General features: G+C 40.3%; 1 protein-coding gene across 1 annotated transcript; it reads left to right on the top strand.

The window, feature by feature from the left end:
- The first annotated feature begins 732 nt into the window (after positions 1-732).
- LOC132130218 (tubulin polyglutamylase complex subunit 2-like) lies at positions 733-3379 on the top strand. Its single transcript, XM_059541921.1, has 7 exons — positions 733-913; positions 1222-1301; positions 1397-1484; positions 1624-1755; positions 1878-1988; positions 2104-2267; positions 2994-3379. Exons 1-7 carry the CDS (start codon positions 772-774, stop codon positions 3213-3215), a joined length of 939 nt encoding a protein of 312 aa, XP_059397904.1. The 5' UTR covers positions 733-771; the 3' UTR covers positions 3216-3379.
- Positions 3380-13528: the final 10149 nt, after the last annotated feature.

Raw genomic sequence — 13528 nt, 5'->3', positions numbered from 1 at the left:
TCTGATTCTATGTAAGTCAAAGAAAACAGCAGAAACAACATGCCTATCAGCTAAAGGTCTATCGTTAAATATATTACAGAGAATAAGACTGCAGCGTTAATACAGTAGTAACGCTACTCCGATCGTTTAACGTGGTAAAAGGCAGTTATGTGATGCTGCTATAATGTATTGTAATGTAACGTTAGTTGTATGCATTTTACTCCTACTGAAGCAGTACACTGTACTACATTTCAGATGTGTACACTTGTACATTGCGAAGCGGTTACAATTCAATGCAGTCTATGTTTATTTCTAATAATATAAATGAAATTCAGTACAGTAAATCTACAGTCACGTCAACTGCAGCTTTATGTAAGTTACGACTAAGCTGACAATGAAAATCCGCTAATAAACTTTCTCATAAACACTGTCCACGGACCACGGTTGACCTTTATGCTTGCTAAATTATAATAAAATAACTCATTTAAACACACTCATCGAACATAAATTAGGAAAAAAAGTAAGGATACTCTCATGAATCCAGTAAAATCCATTACCATTTACGCCCTCAGCAACAGACGGCATAGTGAAACAACCGCCACTTGCAGATTACGCGCAAGAGCTCCTCCTCTTTTTCATCTCTGGCTAGTGTGATTGGATAACATTCACTTGCTACACCCGCCTATATAGGATACTATTGGTCAAGTCATTCATCTGTAATTTTCTTAGCCAATAGGAGCGAAGATCCACAGTGTTTTGTTTCTGCGTGCTTGGTAACCTCAGCATCAATCGATGTGTTTATGCAGCAAGCGAATCAATGACATTGAAGTATATAGGTGCTTTTTGTGTTATTTTGAAATGGAGGGGGTGAAAGATGACAACACATACAAGGGTTTTGTAGAAAGACTCACCCTCGGTATTATTCGGGTTTTGGGTGAGTGGACAATAAATAATTATGGACCGCATCCTACAAAAGACAGCATGTTCTCCCTGGTTTTTGGTGGTCAGAATGAAAGGCCAGCTGATGACCAGCTTGGCCAGACTGGGAGACCATCTAAGACCAAAAAAAAAAAAGCTTAGGATGGATTAATATGTTTGTTTTTATTCATTAGGTTTTCTGTCTTAGCACCAATGCCAACCAGGTCAATTATCAATGCTCAAGTAGGGTAGAGATTAATTTCTTATTTAATGATTGATCAAGTGCTTATAAATATATGTGCATTGCATTCATGTGTTTGACAGAGAACCTCCCAGGTGTGCTAGATGTACGATTTGTAGAGAAACCTCCTGCAGAAAAGCGATGCCTTCTGTCTTGGGAGCAAGTATGGAGGAATTTCAGTTGAACAGAGAATGTTCTCAAAGCAAAGCTTTAATGTGGGTATGTTTACATCAGGTATGCTTTTCCTGTGTTTTCCAGAAAAACAACTGTGCTTTGCCAGAAGATCTAAGAGATTTCTATCTTACAACAGATGGCTTCATGCTTGCCTGGAACACCAAGCTGGAAAGTGAGCACCCTGAAACATGCACCGATCTCTTAAACCCATTGTGGTTAAGCTTTATTTGTAAAAAAAAAAAAAAAAAAAAAAAAAAAAAAAAAAAAAACCTTTATTTTTTAGGTGATTATATATGCTCTGTGCTTTACAGATGAAGTGGTTCCAGTGGGTTGCATGATGATCAACAATGTTGCTCTGTTACGCCCCCTGATTCAGTCTAATGTATATTCGCTCCCCAATGCACCTACTTTAGATGATCTTGACTTTGATGATGACTTAGAGGGTGAGATTTTCTTACGTCTTTAGGCATTTTCTGGGTATACCATAATTTCATTGCATGCATTTTGGTTCAGTAAAATCGGCCTGAATTATATATCCTTTTTTTTCTGCCTTTTCTGTTTTTAGAATCTGATGGCCCTGAAAAACCTCATTTTGATTCTCGTAGTCGCATCTTTGAGCTGGACCCCTGCAATGGTAATGGCAAAGTATGTCTTGTTTACAAGAATTGCACTTCAGGTGATTATGCATCCCACACTTAATCCAGAAAGTTATAAATGGATAGCATACAAAAAGGTTTCATATCATTTTAATCTACCATCTGGCCCTGTATCTGCTGACCCGTTTTGTGCAGGTGTAATGGCCCAGCAGTGTGAGGTGTGGTTCTTGGACCGATCACTTTTCTGGAATTATCTCACTCCCTCCTTCACTGCCTACTACCGGCTTATGATCACTCATCTGGGGCTGCCGGAGTGGCAGTATAATTTCACTCCATATGGCCCCAGCCCACAAGCTAAGGTCAGTATTATCTATTCATATTTATCTAATCAGAATTTTTAAATTATTTTTTATTATTATTAGATTTTGTTTTATTTTTGCTAAAGTCTACAAAATGTTTTAAAAGCATTTATATTTTTTTTATTATATTTCTATTTAAAACATTTATATGATCATATAATATAAATAGGTACTTTTTTATTATAAACAGAACAAGTGAGTGTGTATTTTTTCTGTTAAAATACTCATTTTATTATGTTTATTTTATTTAATATACTATATGTAAAAAAAAATACAAAGTAACAATCATTCATTGACTTCTGTGGTCTGTTTAAAAACACATTTGAAGGCCTTTTTGTAATACATTACCATTTTGTAATACAATCATTTTTTACACTACTTAAAATAAGTGTTTTCTTTTTTTTAAATATATTTAGCAATGTAATTTATTCCTGTGAAGTCAAGCTAAATTTTCAGCAGCCATTACTCCAGTCTTCAGTGTCATGTGATCCTTCAGAAATTATTGCAATATGCTGAAATGTATTAGGATCATCACAGTTGTGCTGCTTAATAATTAGTGTAATAGCATTGTGGAAACATTGAAAAGAACATTTATTTGAAATACAAATCTTTTGCAACCATGCAAATGTCTTTGCTATCAGTTTTTATTCATTTTAATGTGTCTTTGCTGAAAAAAAAAAAAAAGTACAGACCAATTTTAAATTCTGCTTTGATTTCTGGATACAGCAATGGGCTGCCCTTTACCAACCTCTGACGTTCCATGACGACTCCCATCCTGATGCGCCCTGTGAACCTTTTTTGAACAAACTGGACCCAGCCGAGGCGTTCCGTGGCAAGGCCAAGCCACCCACTCCCAAGAAGAAGCAGGCAGCACAGGCCCCAGTGAGCGGCGGGAGCACAGCCAAAGCACAGGGGGTCTCAGGGAGACACAGTGGGACTAAACGATAACCCCAACGAATGCCCATGGAATGTTCTCATACAGGCATGGTGACTGTACTTTATTCTCATGCTGGGTATTTACCCTCACTTAAGCAGCTAAATTTCATCCATTCATGCCCATGAGTCTGTGTATGTACACATATTTAATAAAGATCAAAGATGGACAATCCTGAGTCCTGAGATTCATCAGTAGCTTATTCCTCTGTAACTCAAAGGGTAGTAGTACACAATAAACTGAGAAAGTTGGCTTGAGAAATGCACCCTATAGGCATTTCGACTAGCATCCATATTAGGACTGTAAACATCCATGTGTCACCAGTGGAAACGTCTCTTCTTCTTTGGTCCCTGTACCTTTCTTGGTCCTTAACTTAAGCAAGTCTGTGAGTAAAAACTCTCATACAGAGTTCATTTAAATTATTTGTATATTATCAGTAATCAAGTTCCTAAATAATTTAAATAGTTGTATTTGTTAATTATAGTGATAGGAAATCATGCAACAAGTTCAAGCATACTAAAAATATAAAGTAAAAAAAAAAATAATAATAATTATATATATATATATATATATATATATATATATATATATATATATACACACACACACACACACACAGGCGGACTGGGACAGTAAATCAGGCCAGGAATTTGACTCCACCCCAGGCCACCTCTGTTGCTGCAGTCACCACCACCCAATTCATGTGTCCACCAGACTGCTAAACTCTTTGGCTCTTTCAGTTGTTTGAATTGGGTAATACTTAAAAAAATTAATCAAAATCCTTAGACTGTGGACAGGCAAAATAATCAAATGGAGTATCAAGAAGTATCAAGGCATTCACTGTCTCTATCCTCTTTCCCTTAATCCCCCTCTTTCTCTCACTCAGCACATGAGTTTCCCTGCAAAATGAAATCAGCACTTTCAATAAACTATATTAATTATGCAGCCATCAATTGTATGTCCCAATGATCACAGTCCTACTACTGATGACCTTATAAATCATAAAAGCACATATTTTTCTAAGAGTATAGCCAGCATGTTTAGTTTTGCTTATAGCTTAAACTTTACCTGAAGGTTCCTGCTCTGACTCAAAAACTGAACTGTCCACCCTCTCTTGTTCAACAGCAGGTATATGTATATATATACAGTACAGACCAAAAGTTTGGAAACATTAGCCTACTATTTTTAATGTTTTTGAAAGAAGTTTCTTCTGCTCATCAAGCCTGCATTTATTTGATAAAAAATACAGAAAAACAGTAATATTGTGAAATATTATTACACTTAAATAATATTATTATACTTGAAATAATAGTTTTCTATTTAAATTTACTTTAAAAAAATAATTTATTCCTGTGATGCAAAGCTGAATTTTCAGCATCATTACTCCAGCCTTCAGTGTCACATGTAACATCCAGTTTATCACATGATCATTTAGAAATCATGCTAATATTCTGATTTATTATGAGTGTTGGAAACAGTTCTGCTGTCTAATATATTTGATGAACAAAAGGTTAAAAAGAACTGCATTTATTTAAAATAAAAATTCTAATAATATATATTCTAATAATATATTTTCTTTACTATCACTTTTTATCAATTTAACACATCCTTGCTGAATAAAAGTATTGATTTTATTAAAAAAAAGAAAGAAAAATAAATGACTGACCCCAAATTACTGACCAGTAGTGTATATTGTTATTACAAAATATTTATATTTTAAAAACATAGCTTCTTTTTTTCTTTTTTTTTACTTTTTATTCATCAAAGTATCCTAAAAAGTATCACATGTTCTGAAAAAATATTAAGCAGCAGTATGGAAGCATATGGGCAATATTCAATTTGGAATGTAATATGCAAAATGACAATGCAATATGTAAAATGGCAATGCATTTCTGTATTTACATTTTCCAATACATTTGTGCAACGTTTGGTGCAAAATGAAAATTAAATTACATAATTTTAATTTGTCATTTCACACACCAGTTTTAATATGTAAAATGAATACTAATTTTAACGCTTTATAAGTTGCAAAATTAAAATTAAAATGTATTACAGAAATGATTAGATATGTATAAAATGTTCAAGCAAAAACTGTGGCAAAATTATAATTAAAATGCTATTTTTCTTAATTGCATTAACACTCACAGTCAATACACTTACGATTGCATTTTCATTCAATGTCCCGCAATGAATGTAGCAAAATTCAATGTGCACATTGAAAATGCATTCCAAGCCGATCACGTGTCCGCCCCCTCGCGCCATGTCAATCACTGCGTGAACAAGGCGTGGCTTGCAGAAGGTCAAGAGACTCAAATCTCAAGAAGAGGATTCAAGTGAGAGAACATGGACAAGACAGTTGGTCCGTGTACGTTTTGATCATCTCGGTTTATGGCTTCAATATTTCATTCGCAATTGTGGGCGGTGCTGAAACGCTGCTTTCATCTGATTGGTCGAATCGCTCCACCTTCAGCTCGGTCTTTTCATTCTTTCAGGCAGAATAAGAGTCAGTGCGAGTGAAGCACTGTAATGTCTGAAACCACCGCTCACTGTTGTGTATGTTGATGTAGCTGGGCACATAATGCATATTTATATATAAAAAAAAATTCTGTAACAGATTTGGTCTGATTATTATTATTATTATTATTGTGATGTTTTTAGCAACTGTTTGGACTCTCATTCTGAGGGCACCCATTCACTGCAGAGGATCGATTGGTGAGCAAGTGATGTAACGCTAAATTTCAACAATTCTGTTCCGATGAAGAATCAAACAGATCTACATCTTAGATGGCATTATTATTATTTTTTTTAGCAAATTATCATTTTTGGGTGAACTATTCTTAGTTTTTATTCATATTTAGACTTTTGTAAATATTATTATTAAAATTAATGATGTTATTATTAATTTTATTTATTTATTTTTTCTGAGAAATGTAATTGTCATGCATCATAGAACTATACTGTGGAGGATAATTCCTCTGTATTTTTAATATTACATTATTTGGTAAGTGATATGACTTGAGAACTACAAACAGTGGAAGGAATCTGTTAAGTAATTTCCTCAACAAAGATAATGGTCTATAAGCAGTGTTGGGGAGTAACTAGTTACATGTAACGGCGTTACGTAATTTAATTACAAAATTGTTGTAACTGTAATTAGTTACAGTTACTAAGAAAAAAATGAGTAATTTAATTACAGTTACTTATGAAATTTTTAACGATTACAAAGGGGATTACATTTGAATATTTACACACATCCACATACAGATTTCACTGATTTATTTCCCAAATTGCACTGACTATTCTGAGACATACCGCCCTAATAATTTCCGGGATGCGGAAATACAGTCTGGTTCGTAGAATCCAGTCATAAAAACAAAATGCCTAACGCGGACAGAATATGCCACATTTTGGATGACTAAATCAAAAGTAGGTCAGTACACTTAAATCAAAACATGACATGGACTAGTGTCTGTGAATATAAGCCCCAAAAATGCAATATATGACTTGCACATTCTGCGTGTCTGTGGAAATCAGGCGCGGACTGGACACCGGGAGAACCGGGACAATTCCTGATGGCCTGGCAGCCGATTTTGCCCCACTATTTAATATCATTATTGTATAATTGCCTGCCGAATGTACTAAAGCGATCATTTGCGAATCCGCCATTTGATAATTAAATCTCTGATAAGTCATGAAGTGTTAGTCATGACTCGCGCGCTCTCCGCGCCTCCGCCAAACGGTTTGGATCAGACTCAGAGTAATCAATGCGAGAGAGAGAGAGAGAGAGAGAGAGAGAGAGAGAGAGAGAGAATAGAGTGGACTGCTGGAGCAGAGAAGCAGAACTACTGTTCAGGGTTTCAGGTCAGTTTCATCTGTAAAGATGCTTTTTTTGTCTTTGTTTTTTTATTTATTTAATCAAGCAGCAGCAGCACGTTGCTCATCAGTCATCACTCAAAATACTATAAAGGACATCATTATTATCTGTTGTAATGTTACAGTAGTAATTTAGCTGAAAAAAAAAATCAGATTTTTTTAATAGGTTTAGGGGGAGCTACGACAGACAACAACACAACCCTTACGAAAATTAACATTTTAATATTTAACTGTAAATCCAGAGAAAATGGTTACTATTGGTTAACTGTGGTAACCAAAAATGTAAAATTATTTTACAAATGTATTTACTTAAAAATCCATTTGCAAAAAAAACAAAACGTTATTTTACTTTTATATAGGCTAATAAAAGCATGTTTAACTTTTGTAAGGGAAAAACATGACTCGTGTACAGTATTAGGATTTTTCTATAAAGATATTGTAGTATTGTAGAGTATTGTATTGTAAAGTATAGTTTTGTTCAATCTTGAGTATTAAAGTCATGAGAGAGATGGATAACAGGGCAAAATAAAGAGACTGAAGAGAAAAATGGAAGTGAAGGTGCAGTTCAGGAGAGAACTTTTAATTATTTTGCATGTCCCCAAATTAAAGATTTAAACATTTGTTTTATGTCAGGTCCATACCAAAAATAGTTTTGTCCATGAATTTGTTTGTATGAGTTTGAATTTTCCAGTCTGATTTTTTTTCCCAGTCCGCCCCTCCTGTAAATTAATGGCAAAGACATGGTTTCATTTACTACACATAGGCCTACTGAAGCTCGCAGTGTTTTCAACCTCTGCCATCTCAATATAGGAGTACACGAGCACATAAACATAATTTCTAGAACTGCTCTGTGTCACTTCATGTGCATTTTACTTATTTTGAGAAAACTATCATCATATACAGAGACAGCAGTTTCAAAAAAACACCAATATTTCAGGAGTTTATTACACAGAATACGTCACATGCTTATTAGATAACTGTATTTAAGTTGATGTATATGCTTTTATTTATTATTCTTTAATTTTCACAAATTTATAAAAGTAATCAAAAAGTACTCAAAAGTAATTAGTTACATTACTTTAATAAAGTAATTGAAAAAGTTACACTACTATTACATTTTAAACAGGGTAACTTGTAATCTGTAACCTATTACATTTCCAAAGTAACCTTCCCAACACTGTCTATAAGGCATGTGATAACAGAATGCTGACCTTGCCTGAAGTTGTTAGGTCAATAATGTCAATACACTGTCCTTAATAGCTCACCCAAAAATTACAATTCTGTCATCTTACATGTTTCGCTACTATGAGTTTCTTTCTTCTGTTGAACATAAAATTCCATAGTACTCCTATAGACTTCCATAGTATGGAGGGAAGAAACACAGGTTTGGAACAACTTGAGGGTGAGTAAATTATGACAACATTTCCACTTGCAGGGTTCCTAGGAACTGCTATTCTGTTTGCTCAGAAAAATGCTGAACAAAGCAGATAAGGAAATCTGAGATGCAACAAATCACCTCAGGCAACTTGACCTTATTGTTGTGAGATGTGTCTCCCATGTGTTTAGTTTAGGACAGCTCAGAGTGTGTGTGAATGAGAGTGAGTGAGTGCGCGTGCCTGTGGCGCACCCTTTTCCCCGCCCGCTCTGTGTTATGATCGCTGCTAAGCAACGGTGTGTGTGTGAGACAGTGATCGGTGCGGGTAGTTGATTTGATATTGCAGTGAGTGTATTTAGTACGGCTGAAAATAAAGCAAATAAATCTTCGGCACGAAAGTCTCCTGTTTATATATATGCCACCACAACTAACAGTGTGAAGTTTTAAGGAGTTAACCCCGGGAGGAGAACTACCGGCCCTGGAGAAGACAGATCTCCCCTGCGTCACCCAACCACGGTTCGGAGACTAGCAGGAAAGGTTAACACTGGCGACCACGAAGGGACCCTCACGTTGTTAAAAAAGAAAAAAAAAAAAACTGGTGAGCAATGAAAATCAAAGGACAATAAAAATATTAAATAAATAAGTTAAAGCCAAGTGACTGTAATACAGCTGTAATAGCGGCGTGTCTAAGCTCATATGATATATAATATGGCGGCCGCTCGCTATCCCTCCGATGTTTACGGACGAGAGACAAATTACTCAAACCCATTCATGTCGCTAACCAATGTTGAGGACAACAGTCATGGTACTGTGACAGCTTATGAATGCAAGGCTGAGAGGAAATACCAACATTATAACCCATTCCTGTGTGATGAAAGTTGCACTAACACAGTTGTTAATGGAGAGGATCTGTTCGCACCATCTGACGGCCCCGCCTGTTTCTCGCCCACAAATCCCTTTAGCAGAGGCCACCGTCAAAGCCACGCCTCCGCAGGAAGGCCAGACATTCACATGTTCACATATCCCGCTCCTGACATGCCATTAAAGGGACATTATGAAGTCACAAATCCCTTTGACAATGCTCACATGGGAAGTTTCGTACATAGCACACCGTTTATATCCAAACCTGAAGCCAGTACGTTTCCCATGCCCTGTTCTTTTATTAATCCAGGCATGACTGTAAAACATGAACATTTCCCATTGCGCCAGCCCTGTTCCTCATCTCCAGCACAAAAGAGCCGCCCTGCTCCCCGTCAGGCTCCTCAGTCGGATAGTGATGAGGACTATAACCCCAAAGAGAGAGTACCCACTCTATGTCCCGGCCAGTACGATGGCAGCACACCGTGGAGAGAGTTCCTGCACAGATTTGAGAGCTGCGCAGAGGCGAATCACCGGTCAGTCAAAACAATGGCCATTCAGCTGAAATTCTGCCTCACGGGGGCCGCAGGTGCCATCGTCCACAGAAACCCTCGTTCATCCAAATGGGACTACCGCCGCCTGCTGGAGGAACTCGAAACTGCTTATGGCCCTTCGTCAGATCATGCAGCGGCTGTAGCAGTAGAGCTGAGGCAAAGAGTGCGTAAACCTGGGGAGGCGCTTCATGTGTTCAGAGATGACATTTATGGAAAAATAGCTATAGCTTATGGTGATTGGTCAGAGGCTGAGCAAGACGCTATAGCTGTTGAAGTTTTCACAAACGGTCTGGGTGATACAGAGCTAGTTCAAAGACTGTTAGAAAAATGTCCAGCTACACTAGCCAAAGCTTACGAAATAGCCCACCGTCATGACACCACCAAGAGAGCTGCTTCCTATGTCACCAGCATCATGCAGCCAGGGGCCCGTAACTTCACTGAACGCAGGCCCCGGGCCGCTGTAGTCAGAGAAAGAGACAAAAATGAGGCTGTGACTACCACTACCTGTGCAGTTAGCCCATCACCCAATCACGTTGTCCCACGCACATCTGCAAAAACACTAAAGCAGCACAAGAACTTTAAAAAGGGTGACATTCGCTGCTATAACTGTAACGGTTGGGATCACAAACATAGCCAGTGCTCGTCCCCTCAAAGAAATACAAAGACTTTCCTGTCCAGCGCCGCCAAGGAAATACCCCTGACCACGGTGTTCCACCTTAAAGGCCAGAATCGTGAAATGAAGATTCACATGCGCATATCCGAGCTGGAGGTATGTGCAGTCCTGGACAGTGGAGCGCGGAGGAGCGTGCTGCCTCTTCACCAATACAACGCCATTCACCAAGACGTGAGACCACTGCTTCAGTCATCCATCGTAGAGACTTTGTTCGGAGTGGGACCAGGAGATGTACCGGTGCTTGGTGAGGCCAAGGTACCGGTCAGTATCAACAACCGTCAAGTTGAAGTGGACTTTCTTGTAGCGGACATAGAGGGCAACGAGGTGCTGCTTGGCCATCCTTTCCTCACCCAGGCGAAGGCCCGCCTTGATTTCGGTAGGCATCGCATAATTCTGTTTGGAGAGGAAGTGCCTTACTTTCACCCAGATACTGTTCCAAAGTCACACGCTGTGAGAGTAGCCAGAACTGTTGTGCTTGAAGCGGGACAAGAGTACTTAGTCAAGGGAACGCGCACTTTTGCGGAGAAGTTAAGGGAGACATGATGCTTAGCCCCACAAAGGGTTTTGTTGAAAAACACAAAATACTCATTGCCAGAGCCCTAGTCCACACACAGCACACCAACCTTGTTCCGTTACGCCTCTTTAACCCTGGTAACAAGGCGGTGACTATTAAAGAGGGTGCCATTGCAGGCCTCCTCCAGCCAGCTGAAGCTCTGCCCTCGCCCAGTGTCCCCACAGCGGCAGATTTCTCAGCCAGTTCCCCTGCAGTTCCAGAGCACCTCAAGGACCTCTATGCCCAAAGTTCCACTGACTTTAATGATAATGAAAAACTTGAACTATCTAACCTGTTGTGTACCTATGAAAGTGTCTTTTCCAGGGGACCTGGTGACCTGGGTCGGACAAGTCTTGTTCAGCATGACATCATAACCCATCCGGGACCTCCAGTGAAGCAGCCTCCTCGTCGTATGGCTGGGGAAAAACAGCGAAGCGCAGAACAGCAGATCAGTGAGGGCCTTCAGAGCGGTATCGCCACACGCAGCCATAGCAGTTGGGCCTCACCGATCGTGATGGTGCGTAAAAAGGATGGAACTTATCGCCTATGTATAGACTACAGGGCACTAAACAGCCACACCATCACCGACGCGTACCCACTGCCCCGCATCCAAGACACGCTGGACACTCTCGCCACCGCTAAATGGTTCAGCACTTTGGATCTTGCTTCAGGTTACTGGCAAGTTGAGCTAACACCAAGAGCTCGTCGTGCATCTGCCTTTTGCACCCGTAATGGACTATTCGAATGGAACGTTATGCCGTTCGGGTTATGTAACGCCCCGGCGACGTTCCAACGCCTTATGGATCGCGTCCTTGCCGGCATGCAGTGGGAGACCTGCCTTGTCTACCTGGACGACATCATTGTGCTGGCTAAGGATGTGCCCGAGATGCTGCAGCGGCTGAGCCAAGTGTTCCAGAGACTTAAACAGGCAAATCTCAAACTGAAACCAGCCAAATGCTGCCTGTTCCGCCACCAAGTTGTCTATCTAGGTCATATTGTGTCCGAACACGGTGTGGCCACTGACCCCAATAAAGTCAACAAAGTCCAAGCTTGGCCCACTCCCACATCAGTACAAGAGGTCAGACGTTTCATTGGCCTCGCCTCCTATTATCGCAGGTTTGTGAAAGACTTTGCCTCCGTTGCCGAGCCGTTACATAATCTGACAAAGAAAAATGCACACTTCCAGTGGCACGCTGAACACCAAGCCGCCTTCGACACGCTCAAGCACCACCTCATCACAGCCCCTGTTTTAGGCTATCCACTGGACCATGGTGAAATGATCCTAGACACTGATGCCAGCGACACAGGTATCGGCGCTGTTCTGTCGCAAATGCAGGGGGGCACAGAACGGGTGTTGGCGTATGGCAGCAGCAAACTAGCCAAAGCTGAACAGAACTATTGCACTACGAGGCGGGAGCTGCTAGCCATTGTCGATTTCACATCCCATTTTCGGCAATACCTACTTGGGAGGCCTTTCAAGGTACGAACCGACTACAGCAGCTTGCGTTGGCTCACGCGACTGAAAGAGCCGGAAGGTCAGTTAGCCCGGTGGCTTGAGAAGCTAGCGGAGTACGAGTTCGAAATCATCCATCGCCCAGGTCGCTTACACACTAATGCTGACAGTCTCTCCCGCAGGCCCTGCCGCCAGTCGTGCCCTTGTAATCTGCAGGACCCTTCCTTGCAGCTGAGAACCACAAGTCACCAAGCGATTCAGTGTGATTTGGACTCAGACACCAGCCCCCTATTGCTGAGTCCGGTGGGGGTAAGTGCTGTCAATGTTACCAACCCAAACATTTTAAAACAAACAGAGAATATTTATGTGACAAACATAAGTGAAACCATACTGTTTCCCGGCTGGACTATTGAGGAGTTGCGGCAGGCTCAAGCTGCCGACGCAGACATTGCACCAATCAGATCTTGGTTAGAAGCCAGCAGTGAGCGGCCCCCATGGGTCACAGTCTCCCCATGCAGCCCAGCCACTAAAACGTACTGGAGTCAATGGAGAAGACTGTACTTCAGAGATGGAGTACTGGTTCGCCGCTTTTACTGTTTAGACGACACACAGTTCTATCCTCAAATTGTTCTCCCCCGCAAAATGCAACCTGATGTTATGCGGCAAATGCATGAAGGGCCAGTAGGAGGACATTTTGGTATTGAAAGGACTGTAGCCAGACTTCAAACCAGATTCTACTGGTACCACATGCGAGAGGATGTGGTGCTCTGGTGCCGGACTTGTACAAACTGCGCATGCAGAGCCAGACCCCACAAGACTCCACAAGCACCCATGGGAACTGTCAGAGTTGGAGCCCCCATGGAGCGCATTGCACTGGACATTATGGGCCCACTAAATGAGACAGACCGTAAAAACAGCTATATACTCGTAATACAGGAGTATTTCACAAAATGGACTGAAGCGTTCCCAATCCCTGACGAAAAGGCTG

The sequence above is a fragment of the Carassius carassius genome, chromosome 47 (assembly GCF_963082965.1).
Source record: "Carassius carassius chromosome 47, fCarCar2.1, whole genome shotgun sequence".
Lineage (NCBI taxonomy): Eukaryota > Metazoa > Chordata > Actinopteri > Cypriniformes > Cyprinidae > Carassius > Carassius carassius.
Note: the sequence above shows the minus strand (reverse complement) of the source record. Positions and strands in the feature narration are given on the sequence as shown.